This window comes from Urtica dioica, chromosome 6 (assembly GCF_054948205.1).
Source record: "Urtica dioica subsp. dioica isolate 48M chromosome 6, U.dioica_male_clone48M_v1_H2, whole genome shotgun sequence".
In the NCBI taxonomy this organism is placed as follows: Eukaryota; Viridiplantae; Streptophyta; class Magnoliopsida; order Rosales; family Urticaceae; genus Urtica; species Urtica dioica.
The window spans coordinates 27,883,027-27,907,200 of record NC_142761.1 but is presented as its reverse complement, the minus strand read 5'-3'; the positions used below and the strand labels follow the sequence as shown (position 1 = coordinate 27,907,200).

General features: G+C 35.0%; 1 protein-coding gene across 2 annotated transcripts in view; it reads left to right on the top strand.

The window, feature by feature from the left end:
• The window catches only part of LOC149393549 (uncharacterized), a 41,985-nt gene that overhangs the window by 14,454 nt on the left and 3,357 nt on the right, over positions 1–24,174 (top strand). For both annotated transcript variants that reach the window (XM_089617156.1, XM_089617157.1), the window contains exons 3-20: positions 1,673–1,890; positions 2,209–2,314; positions 2,391–2,492; positions 2,584–2,643; positions 2,744–2,822; positions 3,023–3,170; positions 13,940–14,063; positions 14,167–14,347; positions 14,447–14,475; positions 14,648–14,802; positions 14,908–15,010; positions 15,091–15,186; positions 15,293–15,348; positions 15,990–16,119; positions 16,205–16,267; positions 18,262–18,321; positions 18,418–18,579; positions 18,825–18,898. In XM_089617156.1, coding sequence (XP_089473282.1) covers positions 1,673–1,890; positions 2,209–2,314; positions 2,391–2,492; positions 2,584–2,643; positions 2,744–2,822; positions 3,023–3,170; positions 13,940–14,063; positions 14,167–14,347; positions 14,447–14,475; positions 14,648–14,802; positions 14,908–15,010; positions 15,091–15,186; positions 15,293–15,348; positions 15,990–16,119; positions 16,205–16,267; positions 18,262–18,321; positions 18,418–18,579; positions 18,825–18,898 — 1,946 coding nt within the window. The remainder of the gene's footprint in view (positions 1–1,672; positions 1,891–2,208; positions 2,315–2,390; positions 2,493–2,583; positions 2,644–2,743; positions 2,823–3,022; positions 3,171–13,939; positions 14,064–14,166; positions 14,348–14,446; positions 14,476–14,647; positions 14,803–14,907; positions 15,011–15,090; positions 15,187–15,292; positions 15,349–15,989; positions 16,120–16,204; positions 16,268–18,261; positions 18,322–18,417; positions 18,580–18,824; positions 18,899–24,174) is intronic.

The window sequence follows — 24,174 nt, the reverse complement described above, 5'->3', positions numbered from 1 at the left end:
TCTAAAACCCTTGAAAGTTGTGATGCAAAAAACATCATAATATAATAGAAAGATAGAAGTCTATAACACCTATGAGACAAAATGAGGATTCTAACAACTTGTGCAGAGTTAAATTTGAATATTTTTTTAACTTCCTAGGGGTCGTGGATTAAGAATTTTAAGTCAAATGTGAATTGTTATTTCTTTTTAAATGGACATTCAAATGGTTATGAAATATGTAACATAAATCTATATATAGCGCGCTGGAGTGTGTATATATGTATATATAATGTGTATGGATGTATGTATATACATTGGGTCTATTTGGCACACTATCTGAATTGGCCATTCCATCTGAACTGTTCCATTATAAATTGAACATTCAAGCTGTCCATTTGAAATGTCGTTCAAGAAGTTACGTTAAAAAAACAATTCAAACGGAAAACTGATAAATTAGCGTTCGGTTGTCACCATCTAAAAAATATATATGATGTAAATAATGTAAAAATTAAAACTTATGTTATTGAGAAAAATTACTTGTAATAAGCCGCGAAAGATTTACAAATCTCAAAATACCCAACTTTTCTTAAACTTTTTTATTTTACCCAAATTTGCACACGTTTCATAATTAATTATTCATTATGATTTTCTCATCCTTTAAGTGCAACTTAAACACATATCAATAATATTATTTAAACTGTGATAGTATCATCAAGCATTGGCTGATATGAAGTTCAATAATTTCATTTAACTTATTATATGTGGTTTGTAAATAAACATTTACAATGTTTTATTCATTTTTTAATGTACTCAATGGTATTAAATGATCAAATATTATATAGAAGAAATAATTATTACTAGATACTATTTTTAATTTACTAATTATTATGAAAATTTATAATATTTTCTTAAGATAAAAACTAAAAAAACTTATTACTAATTATAATTATAATAATATAACTTCATTCGAAGCTCCTGTAATTTTCGTACATTTTTTATTAATACGATTAAATACATAATAAAATAATATATTTGAGAAAATTTAATACATATTAACTAATATATCTTAAAGGTGGATATTCTTAATGAGTTAATTCACCTATTTAGTATAATTTAAATAATAGTCAAATTTCCATTTAAATACTCATTTAAATAATTTGAATGTTTTCTGATTTATTGCTCAAAACACACATAAAATTATTCAATTTATTAATTTAAATATTAATGGTATGTCAGGCCGAATGTGTCTTTGTAGCTACTTATTGAAATTACTAGAAAATACATCGAACTAGATTTGATACTTTTATTTTAATATGATAGGAAAATAGAGAAAAGGTGAATAGTATAAATACTTATAAAATATATAGTACTTAGAGAAATATACCGGTTGATTTGCTTAGCGTAGTTTTTTTTCGCTTCAATTATATTACTTTACACGACAAATATTCTATCGCACAACAATATGCCTTTCCATAATAATATAACTCGGTTTATTATTAATTTTTTTTATTCACTTATGGCTCTACATGAAAAATTTATGTCGCGCAACAATCTATCTCGCAAACTCAAAATTAATTTTTTTTTATTATCGAATGAATTTTGCTAACTTTTTAATTAGACTTAAATTCACTTACGTTGAAATGTGACATTTCAATTTCGTCTAATGGACATACATTATGTGGATACTCGTCAGGTAACATATCCAAATATGGTGGAACATTTCGAGAGCCTTGGAATAGAAATGGAGACAACAAACATGTCGTTCTCGGTGAGCTTGGACAAAGAAAATGGATATGAGTGGGGAACCAAAAATGGGTTCTCAAGCTTGTTTGCGCAAAAGAAGAACCTCTATAATCCTTACTTCTATCAAATGTTAAAAGAAATTGTGAAGTTCAAGAGTGATGTGATTCGGTAATCCAACCACCTCTGTAATTAAATATAGGTCCTTAAACATTTGTAGCTTTTGTATGAAAAAAAAATGTTATCTAATCATATGTCTACATTTTTATTTTTAGACAAAACGAAGAATTACTACCTGTAAATTATAAAATCACATAAATATAAATTTTCTCAATTTAAATATTTAGTAACCTCTAAGTTAAACAGTTTAGTAGGTATGATTTTGCTAGTAAATAGGTATGTAATTTAAATATCAAATTTCCACAATTAAATTAAAATTTTGAAAACGTATGAAAAGAATTTCATGTTCATTAGGTTCCTATTTTGCAGTTATCTTGAGAGGTTGGAGAACAATCCGGATATTGGTCGAAATGAAACTTTGGGAGAGTTTATAAAGTCCCGCAGTTACTCTGAACTCTTTCAGAACGCTTACCTCGTAAGATCATTAATGTTTCTATTATTTTTCAGTAAGGTATTATTAGTGTATAACAGAATTATCACTGTTTCCTCAGATTCCAATATGTGGTTCTATATGGTCTTGTCAATCTAAAGGTGTTCTGAGCTTCTCTGCTTTCTCAGTACTTTCATTTTGTCGCAATCACCATCTTCTTCAGGTCTTTTTAACTCTCTTTCTTGCTTCTCAAGTCAATTACATCGTGATAGCCTTTCTCTTTGGTAATTTAAGTTATTTTATTGATGTTTCAGCTTTTTGGCCACCCTCAATGGCTTATTGTTAAAGGTGGTTCGCATGCTTACATCAAGAAGGTAATTATTTAGATATTGGATCATGATATTAAATTATAAAAAATTCGAAACTATATATCCTCAGCATGTTTCTTTTTTGAGACATTAACTGTACATTCAGGTAAAAGAAGCTCTCGAGACTAGTGGCTGTCAAATTAGGACGCGTTGTGAGGTGCACAAGATTTCTACAACCGACGAAGGTAGATAATTACAGGGAAAAAAATAAAGTTTTTAGAATCAAAGCTTAAACATTTCATATTACAAATTCAATGTAGTGTGACGGATTAAAAACCCAATTATCGATGATTTAATCACAGCAAAGCATAACTGTGGCAATGACTTTTTATTCATTAAAATCGCAAATGATAATACGCTTAACACGTTGTTCTATAAATTTCAGGTTGCTTAGTACACTGTGAAGATGGTTCAAAAGAAATGTATGATCGATGTATATTGGCCGTCCCTGCTCCTAATGCCCTTAGCATTCTTGGAGACCAAGCTACTCATGAAGAACGCAGAGTACTCGGTGCTTTCCAATGCACAAAAAGGTTTTGTCTAGACCTTTTCCTTTGTTAATCAAAATATATACAAATGTACATGAAATTCTACTTGGACAATGTTAAGATCTCGCACACAAGGTAGAGTCAATATATGCGACAACCTTAACTGATACAATAGACTGATAAATAATAAACAGTGCGTAAATGAAATGACACAAGATGTGATAATCAAGTTCGGTGCAACGTCACTTATTTTGGATGGCAGTGTGTCCAAGTAGAAAGGAAATTCACTATATGAAAAGTACTACAAGTTCATCAATGGACTTATTTGAATAGTCCCTGCTTCAATGTCATTTTCCTAATACTACCCGTGAATTTCAACTCAGGCTCCCCCTGAATCTGAACTCCCCTCACTTCCACTCTCAAACACTCTCCTGTGTGTTTGGTAGATCTCAAAATAAACGCACGTGAATAAGTAAGATGAATGCTCAACTCTACTAAGGGAAAAGCGCACAGATTTTATTGTAGACAACATCTCTGGAAGACAATCACTACTACAAACTGGGGATTCCACAACGGTACAGAACCGTTGTGGAAAGCTTCCACAACGGTTATGTACCATTGTTGAATCCTCCGCTGTGGAATGTTTTCTCAACGGTACTCGTCCCGTTGTGGAAAAGTAATGATTCCACAATGGGACGAGTCCCGTTGTGGAAATGTCCATGATTTCGCAACGGGATAGTCCCGTTGTGAAAAAATTTAACAGATTTAAACATCTCGCCGTGGCAACGTGTATAGTTCACCGCGGCGAAACTTTACACAGCGGTACTATCCGTTGTAGAATCTAACATTTGTAGTAGTGAATCTATAGTTTCTTTACCTACACACGCGTATAGAAACTTCGCGAGACATTCTGGCAAAACGAAAAACTTTCCATAAATACATACTAGCGAACAGGGTCAAGATGTCTCAGCGCAAAGTGAAACATGATGTAAGACATCTTTCCTAACAAGGTTGCAGTAAAAAATAAGCAAACTAAAGACGTAACAATTAACACCTCCTTTGGCTATTTTTTAGGCAAGCACTTCCAGCGCGGTATTCAGGATGCATCAAAATTCAATTCAATACATATCTCTGCCATTGATTGCCTCAAAATCAGACCAAAGACAAAGATAGCCAAGCCAGATGGAGTCAAGTCTGAAAGCATAATCAAGAAATACCGAAGGAAACACTATAAAGCATACTAACCAATGTAATAAAGAGTATGTAGCACAAAAGTAGACAAAATAAAGCTGAAACATCCACACAATCTGATCAGCCATAAGCCCACAGAACAACCAATAGAAAGGAGCCAGAGCAAACAACACCAAACATACAATCCAGGAAGTTCAAACCAACAGACAAACAGACTAAAAGGAAGGAGCACCAGTAGTACCCTCATCAGCATCTTCTTCCTCATTCTCTTCCTCAACACTTTCAACTTCCTCTTCATTACCTTCATCTTCAGTGGGTGCAATAGTAGAAGTCCCAGCAAGGGGGACATGATGTGAGGTAGAAGTACCATCCGTGCGAGTAGTAGAGGAAATGGTTGTAATGAGTTCTTCGAGAACACTTTTACGGCGAGAGGATGAGTCCATGATCTCTTGGAGGGATGCAACCTCTTGAATGAGAGCTTTCAGAACATCATTGCACAGAGGACCAGATAAGGCTCCCACATCAAGAGAATCAGCTGACCCGACATATGTTGCTCAAAATGGTGGAACATTGTCACGAGCATGTTTCCCTATGAAGAGCTTGTGACTGAAATTCAGCAGATTGGAAGGGGTTCCAGCAAGATCTTGGTCACAGAGAATGTCCTTCTTCTGGGAGAGAAGAATTCTAGTGATCAAGGAATGAGAGCCAATAGGGAACTTCACAACAAATGACTCTGCATGCTTGACCAAGTGATCAAATATAAATTCTCCAAAGTTAAAAGAGGCACAAGTACCTATTTGGTGCAAAAGACTTGCAAGAGCAGAAGTGACACCAGAGCCATGAGTAGAGGGACTCCAGCTAGCAATCCCAATTCTATATAGAACAAAGTATCTGACTCAGAAAAAAAGAAGCAAGAAGACCCTTTTTAGGCCAAACTTTGTCATCACGACCTGAAAGCTCATTTACAATGAGTTGAATCAGAGCTAGCCTCTCAGCAGTAATGATCCTCCCCTGACCAAGGTACTCAATGACCACTTATGGAGAGAAAGAGAAACAATGGCCTCCCACAAAGACTTTCCTATAGTTAGGATTGTCAGCCTTGTTGAGTCATGAGGGTAGGTTCGCTATGAACTCCTTCACAATTCTAGGATAGTAAGGTCCAATCCCAACAACAGTCTTCACTAAGTAGGCATCTCCCAGAAACTGCACGACATCATTTATCTTCTGAGCTTCCTCGGAAAGCTCCATTTCAGGAACAATTCTCATGTAGAACTCATATTTCCACTTCACAACATTTTCTTCTGCATGAAAGGACATAGTGTCCAGAGGAGCAAGAGGGATATCCTTGGGCAACTTTTTCCCAGCAATAGAATGCTTCCCAACTCTAGGAAGCTTTCTAGAGGACTCCTCCTTTTCATCTTCCTCCCAGACATCTCCTAGGATGCCAGTAACATTTTCTTCAATAAATTTATTGGCAGGCTTCTTCTTCATGTATTTCTTATAGTTCCATCCAATGTTAACTTTTTTTCTTCTCTTCAACTGCCTTTTTTCCCTTGCTCAGCAGTTTTCTTCTTCTTCTTTTCAAACAACCAAGTAGTCAGAACCATCTGATCATCATTAAGCACTGCCTTCCTCTTAGAGGATTTCTATCAACATCAAGCTCAGACTTAGAAGGAGCCTTTTCACTTGTAACTTCACCCATAGTTTCAATCTCTAAACTACATGTTTAGAAGGAAGAGGGACATCCTTCTCGACATCATCACCAATAATCTGAATAGGACTCAGATTCCCATGATCCACTACACCATGGGACAAATCAAGAATCTCACCTATGCATCTGCACTAGGGGGGTTAGTAGGATCCACGAGAGACTCCAAATTGTCAGAGTCCTTAGGAGTCTCTTCTGATTCACCAACCCTAGGCTCAAGATTTAGAGCAATGTTCTCATCATCAACATGATTCTCTACATTCATCTCCACAACAACATCCAATCTAGAAGCATTAGTATCATAAATACCTTGAACCAAGACGTGTGGAGCTTCAATAGGAGACACATAGGAATGATCCTTTGAGGGAAAAGGAGAAGCATCCTCTTTTGTGAATGGAGGAGAGGGCACAATATCTTCTTTTGAAGACTCACTCGTAGAGACTTCACCGGTGACATCAGCAATTCCAAGAGCCACTTTTTCTGGGGAAAAGGTTTTATGACAGATTTTCATACAAGAATTTATCGCTTGGTGCAACCAGACATTCCGTCGAGAGCATCTCCGGCCTGATCATATTTCTGTATAGACTTTGATCTACGCTGACTCCTCGATCATCTTTAGTGAGTTTAACATGGGTAGTAGCAGATGTACGCTTATGAGAAACATTCTCACACCCAAATTTCTTTCAATACTTTTGGCATACTTACCCTGAGAAATAAAAATCTCATCCAACATTTGTTTGATATGATAATATAGGGTTTCCTTACACATACACGCGCATGAAACCAAAGTAGAAAGTCATTTACGAGACGTTCTGAAAAAACGGAAAACTTGCTAGAAATACTTACCAGTGAACAAAGACACGATGTCTCAGCGCAAAGTGCAACATGTTGCAAGATATCTTTCCTAACATGCTTGTAGTAAAAAAAAAAATAGACAACAAAAGATGTAACAACACTTCACAAGACAGACCAATTTCATAATAAATTAGCTTATATGTATCGGGGGCCTCTAAGTTTTACGAATTTTGATAGATTGGCCTATATTTATTTATTTTTGGCATCAACCTTCCTGAACTTTAGAACTTAGCAAATGTGCCGGTTTTCCCAAATTTTGTCGATTTGTCGATACAATCTCAAGTATATCACACAGATGACTTTGTTGTGTAGGGTAAGAGGATATATTATGTGGTTACCTACATGAATGACTTGTTTCGTAGAGAAGAGGGGCAGAAAGAGAGATAAAATATGGAGGATTTTAGGGGGTTAATATGAAGAATTTCGAGGGAGTGTGTATTCATCAGGCCCATCATTTTTAATCCTTCTAATTTTGATGGAAAGAGAAGTAAAGAATAAAAAAAGTTAGTTTTTTAAAAAATCATATATCCTCTAAACAATCAATCTACCTATCATGCTTACATTTCTACTAAACATACCTAAAAAATTATTTGATCATTTCTTTTGTTTTCCAATATTTTCTCTTGTAAAAGAATTCATCAATTCTCTCTCAATGCTTTCTATTAAACAAGTCCGAAGTGTGATAGCTCAAATTAATTTTGAGAGCAATACCATATGATTATTGAGTTGCCAAATTACATTGGAAGAAGATCGGATTCGAGTTTATAATCTCAAACGTTGGTCTCTATACATAGATTAAAGAAGGTCGTACTCTTGTGGTTCGTAGATGTTTGAGCATAATTCCACTAGCCTTGAGAATTGGAGTTAAGCTTCGAAACTCTTCTCCTCGGTCACTCTACAGTACCTTGATTTTCAAGTTACATATGTTCTCCACCTGAGCTTTGAAATAAATAAATTTTGTGATTATCTCTAACTTGTTTTTGAGAAAGTAAATCCATACAAATCTAGTGAACAAATCTATGTAGTGAACATAGTATCTATATCGTTCAATTGAAGGTGTTGGAGTAGGGTCCCACACATCAGAGACATCAAGCTGTAAAAGTTGTACGAATTCAGTTTCAAACAAGGTTCGAAATGTCGTTTTCGACGCCGTTTCGAACCTCCTGATTTATGAAAAATCGACACGTCGATGAAAAATTGAACAGAAAAATAACGGAAAAGAGCAACTGATATGCCATTTTAAAATGCTGTTATTTCCCATGGAAAACTGACATGGCGATGAAAAATCGAACGGAAATATTGTTGTAAAATATATTGAAAAATAAGTATGATTTTACATGTATAATCTTATTAATATTTCTATTTCAAATTTTTAATAAAATATATCTATAACATTTTTATTAATTTATATTACTAATTTTTACATTACTTGGTCAATATTAAAGGATGTAATAATATACATTTTTTCTATTAAAATGTAATATATTTTTTTCTATATATCTTGTAGTATTAATATTTTTATAGACGTATTATATATACATATATATTGCACGTCATTTATTGTATTTGTATAACTCGTTATTATATACGGAAATATACTCTTTTTTTTTTGGGCAAACTAGCAACGTAGCCATTTTGAAATATGGCTTTTGAAATCTAGCCCATGTTTGGTAAATTTTGCAATCTAGCCATTTACTGAAATTTACGGTTATAAAATACCTAATTTACCATTTTTCTTATACTTACGTGATTAAAGCACTAGCCCACATTTGACCGATTTATATTGTATACAGCAATTTAATTTCATATTTTTGAATTTATAATAGGAGATTCGGTGATATAATTAAAAGGGAAATGAAATATTTATTGATTGAATAAGTCAAACAGGATAATGAATACACGTAATTACTCATGACCCGTTCAAAATTTGAAAATAAATTTGGAAAAAAAAGACTGCATTAAATGCGTATTAAAGGAAATGAAAGAAATCGGCTCTACCTTCACATATGTAAATTTACCATAATTAACAGAAATTAACAAAGCAGCGGAGATTAACAAAAATTTACAAACATTTACACTGTATTTGTTTACACGGCTATAATGTTCATTAAAGAAATAAACGCTCAATAACCAACTTTACCAAATATAGATTTTTTTTTAAAATTCGAAATATATACGCATATTTATATTGTATACAGCAATTTAATTTCAGATTTTTTAATTCATAATAAGAGATTCGGTGATGTAATTAAAAGGGAAAGAAAATATTTATTGATTGGATAAGTCAAACAGGATAATGAATACACGTAATTACTCATGACCCGTTCAAAATTTGAAAATAAATTTGGAAAACAAAAAGTCCGTATTAAATGCGTATTAAAAGAAATGAAGGAAATCGGCTCTACCTGCACATATGTAAATTTACCATAATTAACAGAAATTAACAAAGCAGCGAAGATTAACAAAAATATACAAACATTTACACTGTATTTGCTTACAAACGACTATAATGTTCATTAAAGAAATGAACGCTCAATAACTAACTTTGCCAAATATAGATTTTATTTTGAAATCTGAAATATATACATATATTTATATTGTATACAACAATTTAATTTCAGATTTTTGAATTCATAATAGGAGATTCGGTGATGTAATTAAAAGGGAAAGAAAATATTTACTGATTGAATAAGTCAAACATGATAATGAATACACGTAATTACTCATGACCCGTTCAAAATTTAAAAAGAAATTTGGAAAACAAAAAGACCGTATTAAATGCGTATTAAAATAAAGGAAAGAAATCGGATCTACCTGCACATATATAAATTTACCATAATTAACAGAAATTAACAAAGCAGCGGAGATTAACAAAAATTTACAAACATTTACACTGTATTTGCTTACACGACTATAATGTTCATTAAAGAAATAAACGCTCAATAACAAACTTTGCCAAATATAGAATTTTTTTTAAAATTCGAAATATATACACATATTTATATTGTATACAGCAATTTAATTTCAGATTTTTGAATTTATAATAGGAGATTCGGTGATGTAATTAAAATGGAAAGAAAATATTTATTGATTGAATAAGTCAAACATGATAATGAATACACGTAATTATTCATGACCCGTTCAAAATTTGAAAATAAATTTGGAAAACAAAAAGACCGTATTAAATGCGTATTAAAAGAAAGGAAAGAAATCGGTTCTACATGCACATATGTAAATTTACCATAATTAACAGAAATTAACAAAGCAGCTGAGATTAACAAAAATTTACAAACATTTACACTGTATTTGCTTACACGACTATAATGTTCATTAAAGAAATAAACGCTCAATAACCAACTTTGCCAAATATATAATTTTTTTTTAAAAATTCGATATATATACACATGTATTAACTTCGAAAATTTTGAATGATCAAACGTGTGGGCTATAAGTTTTTTAAGCCAAATTCTAGTAGAGGATATTATAGTAATTAACATCTTACATAATTAAGACACATCATCATTTTTTGCTAGAATGAAAATTTGGACGAAACGTTGGCTAGATTACAATTTCAACGTTTCAGGTGGCTTAGTTCGACTAATTTTTTTTTATTTTTTTTTAATTTTTAATTTTAATTTTTAATTTTTATTTTTTTTACGATTGTACATAGCATTTAATATGGTTATACTCAGTCAGAGTTAATACGTAATAACGTGTGTACAAATTAAAGCATGTCACTAATTTTTTTATTATTTTTTGTTTTCTTTTCTTAAGTCCATAATCTAAATCTATTGTACTCATTTAGAGAATATTGGTCTTCTTTTACGATTAAATGTAAAATGTAATAACCACTTTTGTTGCATATTATTATTTAGTAGTATTGCTATTATCAATACTAACAGACTACATTTTTTTTGGATAAGATACTGACAGACTACATGATACTCTATTGTTTCTTGCCAAACCACTACATACACGTGTCTTGTGTTCATTCGCAACATAAATAAATTAGTCTGTAGTATGATAATAAATTTTCCATATATCTAAATTATTCTTCCAATCATCTAATGTTAGTCTCTCTCTCCTCCTATCAGAGTTTTGTTTATATAAAAATAGAGCCCACCACATCTCTCTCTCTCTCTCTCTCTCTCTCTCTCTCTCTCTCTCTCTTCTTCCTTTTCTTCTTCTTCTTCCTCGACCCATTTTTACAGAATTTTTTTCTTTGAAATTTTGTACGGAGTGGGTCGCCGGAATATCGCCGAAAGAAAGCTGTTTCCTTTGACCTTCCACGAAAATCCACGATAAAATTTCAATTTTATTCTTTAAAATAAACGAAAAATGACCAATCGTTTTTGGGCTGATCGACATGTCCTTTCCACGAAAATCGATTTTGATTTTGATTAGTCACAAAGACAAGATGTCGCACACAATGTATTGACAATGTGTTCGACAACTTGCTTGAACACAGATAATTGATAAACAACAAAACAGTGCAATAAATAAAAGACACAAAGCAAACGCCTATGCTCGGACGTCTTCAGTCTTCAATCGCACGTGAGTCTTCAATCACGCAAACACAGAACCCAAATCACTCAATCTTCTCGAATAGTATTTAAATAACACCGCTCTTATCAATACACAAAGTCTCCCAGTCCGTCAGTCTTGCACGTCTAGGAGTCCAATGTATTTTGATAAAGCGTCAAAGGCTGCTAAGGAGGTATTTCGAATAGTATGGCTTTTATAGCAGTCATACAAACCTGGAAATGTATCTACAATTTCCTTACCCATACTCGCAAGAATAATGCATAATAAAGATACAACCAAGGAAATCTGGAATAACCGGAAACTTGCCAGAATTACAATCTGTGAACAGGAGGAAGGATGTCTCACCAGAAGTTGGAGCATGAAGACCGACATATTTCCTTACAACTTGCACTAAAAAATAAATCCAACATTGAACGTAACAACAATGTGTATTCGCTGATCGTTTTTGTTCCGACAGCGGCGTCGCCACCGATTTTCGCCGATATTCTCTGACATTGGTTTCAAAAAGAGGAAAATGTGTTTTATAACTCTTGCCTAAGTAGCAAGCATTACAAAACATGTCACCATGATGACCACTATCAATGTTACATCTCTTTAAAACTTACTTTACAACTTGCAAGGAAGGATGGCATAACTTTCTATGCCACAACTTTACAAATACTAGATTTGCCATATATGTATGGTTGTTAGACATAAAAACTTGAACATTAGAGTTACTACTTGAGCCTTCGTATAATCTCCTTGACTGTTGAACTTGTGCACTTCTTGTTGTCATGAATCGCTGAGCCATATTCTTGAACACGTAGAGGCCATTCGTAACACTCTCGCGGATAAGCACCTTGTGAGTAGCCTGGTCCTTAACAACACAGAAACACGGGTGAAATGAAAAGTACGTGTCATTATCTCTGAAATTGAGACACACGTAGCAAATTCTTCTTAATAAGAGGTACATGTAGTACTCTATCAGGTCTCAAGTTTTTATGGTCTACCTGATTCGTTGGAATACAAAAAGAGTTTGAGCCTATTCTTAGAATGCTCAAACATGCACCGCTTCCAATCTAAACCTTGTCAGATTCGTTGCAGGAAGAGTTCACTAAGAGTTGGCTCATGTCACTGGCGATGTGGTGAGTCACACTAGAGTATGGGAACCAGTTTGGATCGAAAAATTCAAAGAGACTAAATGACTCTGAGAGTAGTTCTGAGGATTGTTCACCATTGCCATATTTGCGTTTGCACTTTCATTGCTGAGGTTGTTGTTCTTGTTGAATTGTGGATCGATAGGGGATTGAAAGCTCTAGTTGTGCTTGTAGAAGCACTTCCAGTCCCCAATTTTCCACATACGTGGAGCGATCGCCTTTGTTGGTGTTGAACATAGATGGTTTCGATAGAGAGGGCTCTACTCGATTCTTGCTTCATGTGCACTCAACCACGCCGTAACATCACGGAGGTACGTTGAACGGCTCAGATCTCGATGTAATCTAGACCACAAATTAATTGTATTCGGTACCAAGACTAGTTAGGATGTATAATGTCAAATCATCATCGCTCCCATGAACTCCTATCGCATTCAAACAATCAGCGTACGATCATATCTTGAGAATGTAATCATTCATCTTTAGATAGCTAGCCTAAATTCTAGGTCTGAAGCTTGAGTTTGTATTGTATTACCTTTGCCTTGGATTGAGTCGCGCACAGTTGTTGTACTGCGCTCCAGATCTCTGCAGGTGTGTGGCATCTGATAATCTTAGGAAGGACTTCGACAGTCATGGACAACAAAAGCCAACAGATTAATAGATGATCTTGTTTGCACCACGCCACGTATTGAGGATTCATCGATCACCTTAGGTTTTCTGAATTGTTTGGCTCGTGGCGAATCATTTCTTCAGGAGATGCCATTGTTCCATATATAGGAAACCTTCAAGGTCATTGCCTTTGACTGATTGGGAGATCTGTTTATTCCAGATCAGGTAATAGTCTTTGTCATGCTTTACGGAAATCGGAAGTGACGAAGGATTGAGGATTTGCAGCTATGGAGTTGCTGACGCTGAAGCTAGTGAGACTGAGACTGATGAAGCTTGACTGGACGCCGTGGATGATCAATGAGAGAGAGGTTTGATTCAGAAACGATCTTGCTCTTACACCATAAACGGAGAGAGGGGGAAATTTATTTGGACACGAAAATGGGGACAGTGAAATCTCATTAACAGATCATCAAGAGCCTTTGGATCTCTTACATTCCTTTTCTGCAATTGTGCTACACTAAGCATAAGTTAGTTAGGCTTCTAACAGTACTAACAGATCCTAACGACTCTGCCATGTCATCATCTCTATTTAAATTTAAGGGATATCTGGCAAAAATGTCACAGGCCGTTGGTGCCAATAAGCCTTATTAATTCCAAGGAAATAAATTATTTTAACCCAATTCTAGAAATTTATTTTCTGTATCTGGCTCGTTTAATCCTATCTCAAGATTTAGTCGCTCATGGCCACACTGCTCTTAAATTCTATTGGGCAGTGAAATATACCTACATTGTGACAAAGCCCTAATGCCTCGAAACTCATCGGCATGGAGTGCATGGAATTTTCTGGGGAATGATGAGAATAGAGTGTATGTGACATATTGGCTTAATGCTATTCAAGTAAGTAAACATAGTCACAACTAAACTTACATATGATTATATTCGTTCTCAAGAATAAAAAAAAATACACAGTTCGTTGATTTTTCTCTTTCAATCTCTGTAGAACCTAGGCGACACAAATGTGCCTTATCTCGTGACAGTCAATCCAGAAGCAGCCCCGAAAAACACTTTGCTTAAGTGGTCATCTGGCCATTCAATTCCTACCGTGGCCATGTCAAAAGCATCATTTGAGCTTCATCATATTAATGGGAAAAGAGGGATATGGTTCTCCGGAGTGTACCAAGGTGAAAACCGAGCGGTCTGAGTAACCAAACTTTGTGCTAATTGAATATTTTTTTTTAGTATAATTTATTGTGAATGGTGGTCTTTTGGGTTCTTCTTAGGTTACGGCTTCCATGATGATGCTTTGAAGGTACTCATAATAAGTATTTAAATAATTTACTCTCTCCGTATCATTTATTTTTATTCTTCTAATATGGAAAAATAGAATGTTGAAAATTATATTATTCGGAAAACTTGATAAGCAGATGTTAATTTTCTTTTTCTTTCTGTTTGTTTGTTTTTTACTTTTTATTTTATTGAAGGCAGTGATTTCTTCTGTAAATGGAATGCTTGGTAAAAGTTGCGACCTTCTCAGCAATCCTAAACACATGGTGATGGTGCCTTCCCTAGTTGAAACCGGGGCCCGGTTTATGGTCACTAGATTTCTTAAAAAATTCATCTCCAGAGGATGTTTAGTGTGAGCTACTATAATTAAACAATATTTATGGATTGATTTATTTATTTTTAATTGATAAAAAGAGTGTTTGATTAATGTTAAAATTATGTATGTAATAATATATAGCCTATGGGAGGAAGGAGGCAATTCCTTCACGTTTGAGGGTAGCATAACAAAATGTTCCTACAAAACTGTAATCAGAGTTCATAGTGCACAGTTCTATTGGAAGGTATGTCTATTTATGTGCTAAATATTTTTTGTATAAAATTAAAACTCTCCATGATATCTAGTTGCATAAATATATTTCAGTTAATGACTCAGGCCGACTTAGGCCTTGCTGACGCTTACATCCATGGAGATTTTAGTTTTGTTGACAAAGACGAAGGTCTTCTAAACCTCTTCCTTGTAAGACTCTTAATTTTGAACCTTCAAATAAAATTTATCATCCATTAGATAAATACATAACATGAATCATTTTGACAAAATATCTCTCGCTTATTCATCGTCTCAGATTCTCATTGCTAATAGAGAGGCGAATCCTCCTGTCCCGAAATCATACAAGAAAAGGTACAAATATAACTACTTTATCCATTGGTGGGGCCAGCTTCAACTCATTTAAAAAAGATATATTCGCATAGAAGATTTTTGCGTTTTGGTTAAAACAAAAAAAAAAAAATATTAAAAGTAAAAAAAATTGTAGCTCCTTGTGTTACTTTGTCCTCGTGAATAAAATATAAAATATGGCTTATTTTTCTTTTATTGTTTCGGTTGAAGAAAAATTTGAGTGAAAAAAGACGAGAGGAAAAAGGGGAAATTTATAATCAAAGTAGGGATTTCATTTTCCATGTAATATTAGGTGGAAATTAAATTCATCTAAGTTTATACACGTGAGGCCTAAATTGGTAAGGGGGGAGCTACATGGGGTCCAAGGTGAAAACGCCCTCCCCAATTTTTTTTTTTTTTTCACTACATCCAAACACTGTATATAATTTTTATTTCCCTCTCATTTTCCCTTCCATTTTTGTCTTCCGTCAAATTTTTGTTTCCCTCGCATTATTTGGGGTCAAACAGACCAAATAGTTATTGCGATACCAATCTCCTGATTATAACCGGAAGCCATATGACAATACATTAAACTGCAGATTTCCGATCATCTGTACGCAAACATAAATTAATTGGTTCTTTTATTTATTCTATATTGTGTACAGCTTGAGAGGATGGTGGAATCCAATGATATTGACAGCAAGTTTAGCCTCAGGAATGTATTTCTTTCGACATGTCATACGACAAAATACTCTAACACAGTCTCGTAGGAATATCTCACGCCATTATGATGTGGTAAGGATATCAATGAAAATTCAATTTAGGGGGAGAGGTTTCCTGAACAAGGACAGCCAACAATATTGTATTGGTGAATTGACAGGGCAATGAGTTCTTTGCTATGTTCTTGGATGAGACAATGACGTATTCCACTGCTATATTCAAGGTCAGGGAAAACTTCATGATATTAATAATGATGTTTATGTGGTGATTAATTATATAATTCATGTTAGATTATGTGCATGTTTTTTTTGTTTTTTGCAAAACTTTGCCAAACATATGTTGAAGGACATTGTTTAACACTTGGAGGAATTCAGTAGTTTCCAATAGAGGCTTTTCTAGTAGTAAGAATAAGTTAAAGAAATTTTCTTACTGCTTATTGATGTAGCTTGAAGTTCTGGGTGCATGGCTTTTCTTTCAAGGCTTTGAGGAAGACTTTCATTCTAGCTAATTGGATCCATAAAAAAGATGCGCTTACGTACATAATTTATTTCCTTCTTAAAATTATCAGGGTCCATTAGCTATATAGTCATATTTACAATTTCACATAAATATATAGTCAATGTTTCATAAATCTTAAGTAAATAGTCACGTCCATATATTTACACACGTACATTGATGTAAATACCATTATTTCTTGAAATAAAAAGAGAAAAATCATGAATATCACGTCATATTTGTGGTTATTTACCTAAGATTTTCGAAATGTTGATTATATAGTAATCTCAAACGTTTTAGTTGGTTAGTTACCTAATTTTTTTGTAAAATCAACCTCAACCATAGATTAGTACACTATGGATCTTAATCAAGGACAATGACTAACCCGCTCCAATACGGCCAGTTGTTAGATCTTTGTGTCAAATCTTTATTTTTTGTTGGAAAATTTCCAAAAGTAGGACTAAATTAAGGTAAAATTCCATTTTCCTATTTTTTTCAAAAATTTACCAAACTAGGACCGGTCAAACAAAAGTCAAATGAGAGATACACAAAAATCTACCTATTATACCATCATACTAATTACCAACCTACAATATTCCTCAATAAAATCTCTTATTTTTTCTCTTTCTTTCTATTTTCCCGTTCATCCCATCGAAAAAACGAATTTTTTTTTTATTAGTCCTAGTTTGGTAAATTTTTGAAAAAAATAGGAAAATGGAAATGTCCCTTAATTTAGTCCTAGTTAAGGAAATGTCCCTTATTTGTTCGGAAGACAAAAGTCAAAATTACATATATGGTATTGCGTTTTTAAACATATCGCAAGAATAGCATGTTTGAAAATTTTCTCGCAAAAATAATGTTCTCCAAGTTAAAGAATAATTTTTCTTGATGTTTACATAATTTTTCAAAATGTTATTTGATATTTTTAACTCTAATTAACTTTGTTTACTGTTTAATGTTTCATATATAGGAAAATAATCCCGAATAACTTCTAACAATTAAAAAAAAAACTATTTTTAAAAGTATTTAAAGAAACCATTATTTTAAAAATATTTTACTTTTAAAACACTATTGCTTTGTGAGATATCTCATTTTCAAGGCATTTTTTCAGCAATGGGGCCCCTCGTCATTTTATGATTTCATGGATTTTTTGTTTACGGGATCAAACATAAAATGTAGATGTTTTTTGTTCCAGATTTCTATGATGGTATAGTTTGATTTGGTTTTGAGATATCTTATGATAAGTGAGATGTATCGATTAATTGGGGTGATGGCCTTGCGAACGAAATATAAAGTTTAGTCATCCACGATAAATTCTTACTTTCAAAGATTTTTCTGAAAGACAGTACATGGTGTTCGAGCTATTCGTTATTTATTTAGTAGTCGGTTCTGCTAGACGATCGATGTTTGCAGAAGTGTTTGTTAAGCGTGTGATGTTCATAAGAATTGTGAGACACTTTAGAGGAATTCTTAGTGTCAGATGTGGTGTGTACTTGCCTCGATTATTTAGTGAATCGTTTTTCCACAAAACTGGTTAATTACCAGTTCTTTTATCCTTTTAATACTGCAAAGGTTATACTTGATTGATGATTTTGATTTCTTGGATCTCGTTCTTATAATCCAGTTATTTTCATATTCATTGTTCAAATATTATCATCACATTTATACCTGCTCTATTAATGCTTTATTTAAGAGGAAATGTTTATCGGTTTTGTTTCACAGACGGAAGATGAAGACTTGAAGACTGCGCAGCTGAGAAAAATATCCTCTCTGATTGAGAAAGTAAGCACATTACTTCTACAAAATATATATTCAGCTTCTTTGAACGTTGATTTATTAAACTGTTTAATTTATTTTATTTTGTACTCATAAAAATAGGCTAGAATTGAAAAGAATCACGAGGTTCTTGATATCGGGAGTGGTTGGGGAAGTTTTGCGATTGAAGTTGTGAAACAGACTGGATGCAAATACACTGGCATTACTCTATCTGAAGAGCAACTTAAATTTGCTCAAGAGAGAGTCAAAGAAGCTGGACTTGAGGTACTAAGTTATTATGAGTTAACTGTGTTTTTAATTTTGAACTGATTATATATCAAGTTAGGATACTGCAATAGTATATTATTTTTCAAATTTTGAAAAGTATCATATTTGTGAAACATCAATGTCATAATTTTATTTCACGCATAGAATTATGCCATGTGCGTCATTATGTATAATTCCTCCGCTTTTAGAATATAACTATTGTCATTTTGCCTCAATTGAAATCATAATTGGATTGTGCTCAGGAAAACATTCGATTTCTTCTGTGTCATTATCGGCAGTTGCCTGCTGGCTACAAATGTGACAGAATCATATCTTGGTAAGATATACATCATATTTTTTTAAAATGAGATCCCTTTATTTTTTTAACATTTTGTGTTTAAAAATAAAAATAAAAGGTATGTCAAGATCGACATTCACTTTTTATACTTCAATGTTAAATATAAGCTTATTTATCAAATTCTAAATTATCCCTTATATTAATTTTTCACACGTTCTGAATTAATTCACATTAACTAAAGCACTTACTTATTTGAAAAATAGTAATCTACAATTTGATGAGATTTTTTAAAATAGTCTAATATAGTTATGATTTTTTATTTAGTGTAAAAAAATGCAAAAATGAGTTTAAGAAAGTGAAAGTCATATATTCAATAGGGTTTTGTTTAGACCCGGTGAGTCTTTCAGCCACAAAAGTCAGTGTTGTAAATTGTCGGTCCTAAGAACAAACTAGCGTTGCAAGATTTGAACAGAAAATAAAAGAACAACACAACCTTTTTACCGAGGTTCACACAAACCGAGATTTGTGCTAATCCTCGTTGAGCTCCGATCGGAAAAGCTCTGCGCACTAGTATCCTTGTTCAGTTACACCCTCAAGACAATCACCTCACCTCTCAGAAACTCACACAGTAATCACTCAGTGTTTTACAAGTTCTCACGCTATTCACGATCAAGACGATCGAACGTATCCAAGAACCCTCTCAGCAAAACTCACACGATTACAATCAAGATCTCAAAAAACACACTCAGAGAACAAACCCTAATTTCAGCAGAGAGAAGATGAAGTGAGTCAATACACGTCTGACTCTCGTCTTTTATACTGATAGTGAGGCCTTGGCTTCTTATCCATTGGATTCAGTCAGATCGAACGGGTAACAACTGTGGCACGTCATCAAACACTAGGTAAAGTTGGTTTAGAGACTTTATGTCGTTTTCGGTACCAAGCAGTGCTACAACTCGTCGTTCTCTGACTAATGGGCTTAGGCTTCAATGCTCGGAGATGTGGGCTTCACTTCCAACAGTCTCCACCTTGAAGCTCCATCGACCCGTGTACTGAAAATTTCTAACTAATGCGCAGGCTTCTTCAACGATCTTCATCGCTCCCTGCTAGGTTGAACTATCCCACGTACAGCAAGTCCAGGCAGTGCCTAAACTTGTTGCAAGTAACCACCTTCGTGCCCATATCTGCAGGTTTATCTTCTGTTGAAACTTTTAACAGCTTCACAGTATGGTTAGCAATAAAATCTCGGATAAAATGAAATCTAACATCAACATGTTTAGTACGCTCATGATAAACCGGATTTTTACTAAGATGCAAAGCACTTTGACTATCAGAAAAAATAGTCACAACAGAATTTACCAACTGGGCTTCTCTCAGTAAACCTTGGAGCCAAACAGCTTCCTTGAAAGCATCGGCCACAGCAATGTACTCTGCCTCCGTGGTTGATTGAGCTACCAAGGGTTGAAGCTGAGATTTCCATGTGATGCAATTATTACCAAGCGTAAAACAATAGGCGGTTGTTGACTTCCTATTGTCTCGATCACCTGCAAAATCAGAGTCTACAAAACCAACCAAGTCAAAAGCAACATTTCTCTTACCATAGCATAAAACATAATCAACAGTGCTATTAATATAAGCAATAACCGATTTTAAAGCAACCCAATGATCATAGCCCGGATTTGACATAAACCTGCTAAGAAGAGATATAGCAAAGGACAAATCTGGCCGGGTACTTATCATGGCATACATTATAGAGCCAATAGCGTTTGCATAAGGTATATGCTCCATCTTAAGAATATCAGACTTGGATTGAGGACACTGATTTTTGCTCAACATAAAATGAGCTGCCAAAGGCATATTCACAGACTTTGTGTTTCTATTTCCAAACTTATCAACCAGTTTCATCAAGTAAGGTGTTTGATGAACCTTAAGAGTACAATTCTTTCTGTTTCTTTCAATATACATTCCCAGAATTCGCTTAGCCGGACCAAGGTCCTTCATATCGAATTCGGAGTTCAAGTTCTGCTTTAAATTGTCAATTTTCTCAAGAGAACTACTAATTAACAACATATCATCAACATAAAGCAGAATGTAAACAGGTTTATTATCAAGAGAACAGAAGTAGAAACACGAGTCATAATTACTCCGAGTAAAACCAAGTTTAAGAACAAAAGAGTCAAAGCGTTTATACCATTGCCTCGGAGATTGTTTTAGTCCATACAAGGACTTTTTCAGCAAACACACATGACCAGGGTGTTTCTTGTCTTCAAACCCCTCGGCTGTCTCATGAAGATAGTCTCCTCAAGCTCACCATGCAAGAACGCAGTCTTAACATCTAGTTGTTCTAACTCTAGGTCTAGGCAGGCTACAAGGGAAAGCATGATTCTAATGGTTTTGAACTTAACTACTGGTGAAAAAATCTCATTAAAATCTATGCCCTCTCTCCGAGTATACCCTTTAGCAACCAATCTAGCCTTATACCTAGGTGGATCTGAGGTACCTATCCCTTCTTTCAGCTTGAACAACCACCTACACTCAACCAGCTTTTGTTTCTCAGGCTTAACCAGAACCCAGGTTTTATTCATAGCTAGGGAGTTCATCTCTTCTCTCATAGCCTCTACCCACTTATCACTATCCTTGGACTCTAAGGCTTCTAGATAACTCTCTGGTTCGGAACTCTGAACCTCATGAGCTGCAACCAAAGCAGTGAACACCAGATCAGCAACGGAGAACCTATTGGGTGGTTTTATGGTTCTCCTATATCTGTCTCTAGCAAGCTGATAGTTAACGAGGTCATTATGGTTAGAGACATCTAGGTTTTCCTCTAAGTCAGGGAGATCATGGTCTACAGGCTCATTTTCAGCAACTAAGGGATCAGGTTCAGGGTCAACTTCTCTAGGGTTGGCTTGGTCATCAGGCTCCACCTCAAACTGTGTACTAGGTTGGAGATCAGGCACTAGAGAAGGTTCAGGGTTTGGTTGAGTGTGGTTTTCTTTACACGGGAAAGAGGTTTCATCGAACACAACATCTCGGCTGATGATAATCTTAACACCCCTGGTATCTTTTTCCCACAACCTATAGCCCTTGGTTCCATAGGGTTGTTGGTAACCTACAAAGATGCATCTAAGGGACCTAAGGTCTAACTTTCCTTCTCGGTTATGGGCATAGGCTGAACAGCCGAAGATTCTTAGATGGTCTAAGCTAGGTTTCTTACCATCCCAAACTTCCATAGGGCTCTTAAGGTTCAAGGACCTATTGGGGCTCCTATTGATCAGGTAAGCAGCTGTGGATAAGGCTTCACCCCAGAACGGTTTAGCTAGGCCAGAGGTAAACAAGAGGCATCTCACTTTTTCCAACAAAGTCCGATTCATCCTCTCAGCAACCCCATTTTGCTGAGGGGTTTTTCGGACTGTGTTATGTCTCAAGATACCGCGTTCCTTACAATAGGCATCAAACTCAGAGTTACAGAATTCCAAACCGTTATCAGTCCTTAGGGCTTTGAGTTTCTTGCCTATTTGGTTTTCCTCTAAAACTTTCCACTCCTTAAACTTAGAAAAGGCTTCATCTTTGGTCCTAAGGAGATAAGTCCACACTCTTCTAGAAAAATCATCTACTACAGACAGGAAATACCTATTGTTCCCATGGGTTTCACACTTTTCTGGTCCCCACAGATCAGCATGCACATAGTCTAACCTATCCTTAGACAAATGTACACCCGTGCCAAACTTCAATCTATGTTGTTTGGCTAGGACACAAGGCTCACAGAAACTAAGAACAGAGATAGGATCCTTACCAAGCATACCTTGTTTTCTTAGTTCATTCAGGCCACCTTGACTCATATGCCCAAGCCTTAGATGCCATTTCTCTGTACCTGAAAGGTTAGTTCCAGCAGTAGTGGTATTTGCAGAAGCAGTACAATGAATTCCATTCAAAACATAAAGGCCATGCCTTTTAGTACCAGTCATGAGAACCTTACCATTTTTCCATACCTTTAACACACCATTTTCTGCTCCATATGGATAACCTTTGTCATCAAGAACACCAAGTGAGATCATGTTCCTCTTGAGGCCAGGGATCAATCTGACCTCTGTGAGGGTTACCTTTTTCCCACTATCAAGAAGAAAGGTGATGGAGCCAGTACCAGTCACGTTACATGAGTTATTGTTCCCCATGAACACATACTCATTAGTGACAGGCTTCAGGTCGCTGAACCAGTCTGCATTTGGACTCATGTGAAAGGTACAACCAGAATCTAATATCCAATTCTCATGACTTACCACGTCTGAGACGTTCAGCACCTCGGATGTGGAATTTTGGTCAGGGGCTGCTGCAAGATTGGTCTCAGGATTGGTCTGTTTGTTCTTGTTCAAGAACTTGTAGCAATCTTTCTTGATGTGCCCAGTTTTGTTGCAGTAGTAGCATTTTCTGGACTCTGTCTTGTTACTGGTATCTGACTTGGAGGATTTGTTATGCTTCTTTGACTTGTTTGAACCAGAAGAGGTACCTGCATCCTACTTACTCTTCACAAACAGATTAGTACCTGATCATTTCTGGTTTTTCAACTCAATTTCTCGAGTCTTCAAACCAGTAACGATCAGATCAAAAGAAGGCATAGTACCAGTATATTGAAAAGCGTCCTTGACAACTTGATAATTATCTGGTATTGAATTCAATAAGATCATAGACAGGCTAGTCTCACTCAGGGCAAGATCGGTGCCTTTCAATACCAGAGTCATCTTAAGAAGTTCATCAAGGTTTTCATCAATGGATTTAGAGGAATCCATTTTGTACCCAAACAGAGAGCCTTTCAAGAAAGCAAGGTTGGAGGAAGACTTAGCCTGAAATATGGAGGCCAAATTTGACCACAGCTTCAGAGGTGTGTCTTCACCATCTACCTTTCGAAGAACCCCGTCAGAGAGATTCAGGATCAGGAGACTATAGGCTTCGTCGTCGATTTCTGACTTCCGAGCCTTCGACGCTTCTGGCCACTTCTCGGGATCCTTTTCCAGCGCAATTGCAACCCTGTGATGGGTCAGCAGAGCCTTCATCTTCTTTTGCCAAACTCCGAAATCCACTTTGCCGTCGAAGACGGACATATCGAGGCGAGTCGTGGCCATGAAAGAAGACACACAGAAAAGAAAAGAATAAATCAGAGCAGATCTATTCACGGGTGACAGGAACAAGATACTAGAAAACCAGCAAGAGCAAAGATTAGGGCAAAGAAATAAGAAACCCTAATTTCTTTCTCAAAGAACTAAAAAACAAGGAGAGCCAAGAAGATACGCAGCGGAAGATAAAAAATAAAGGACCGAACA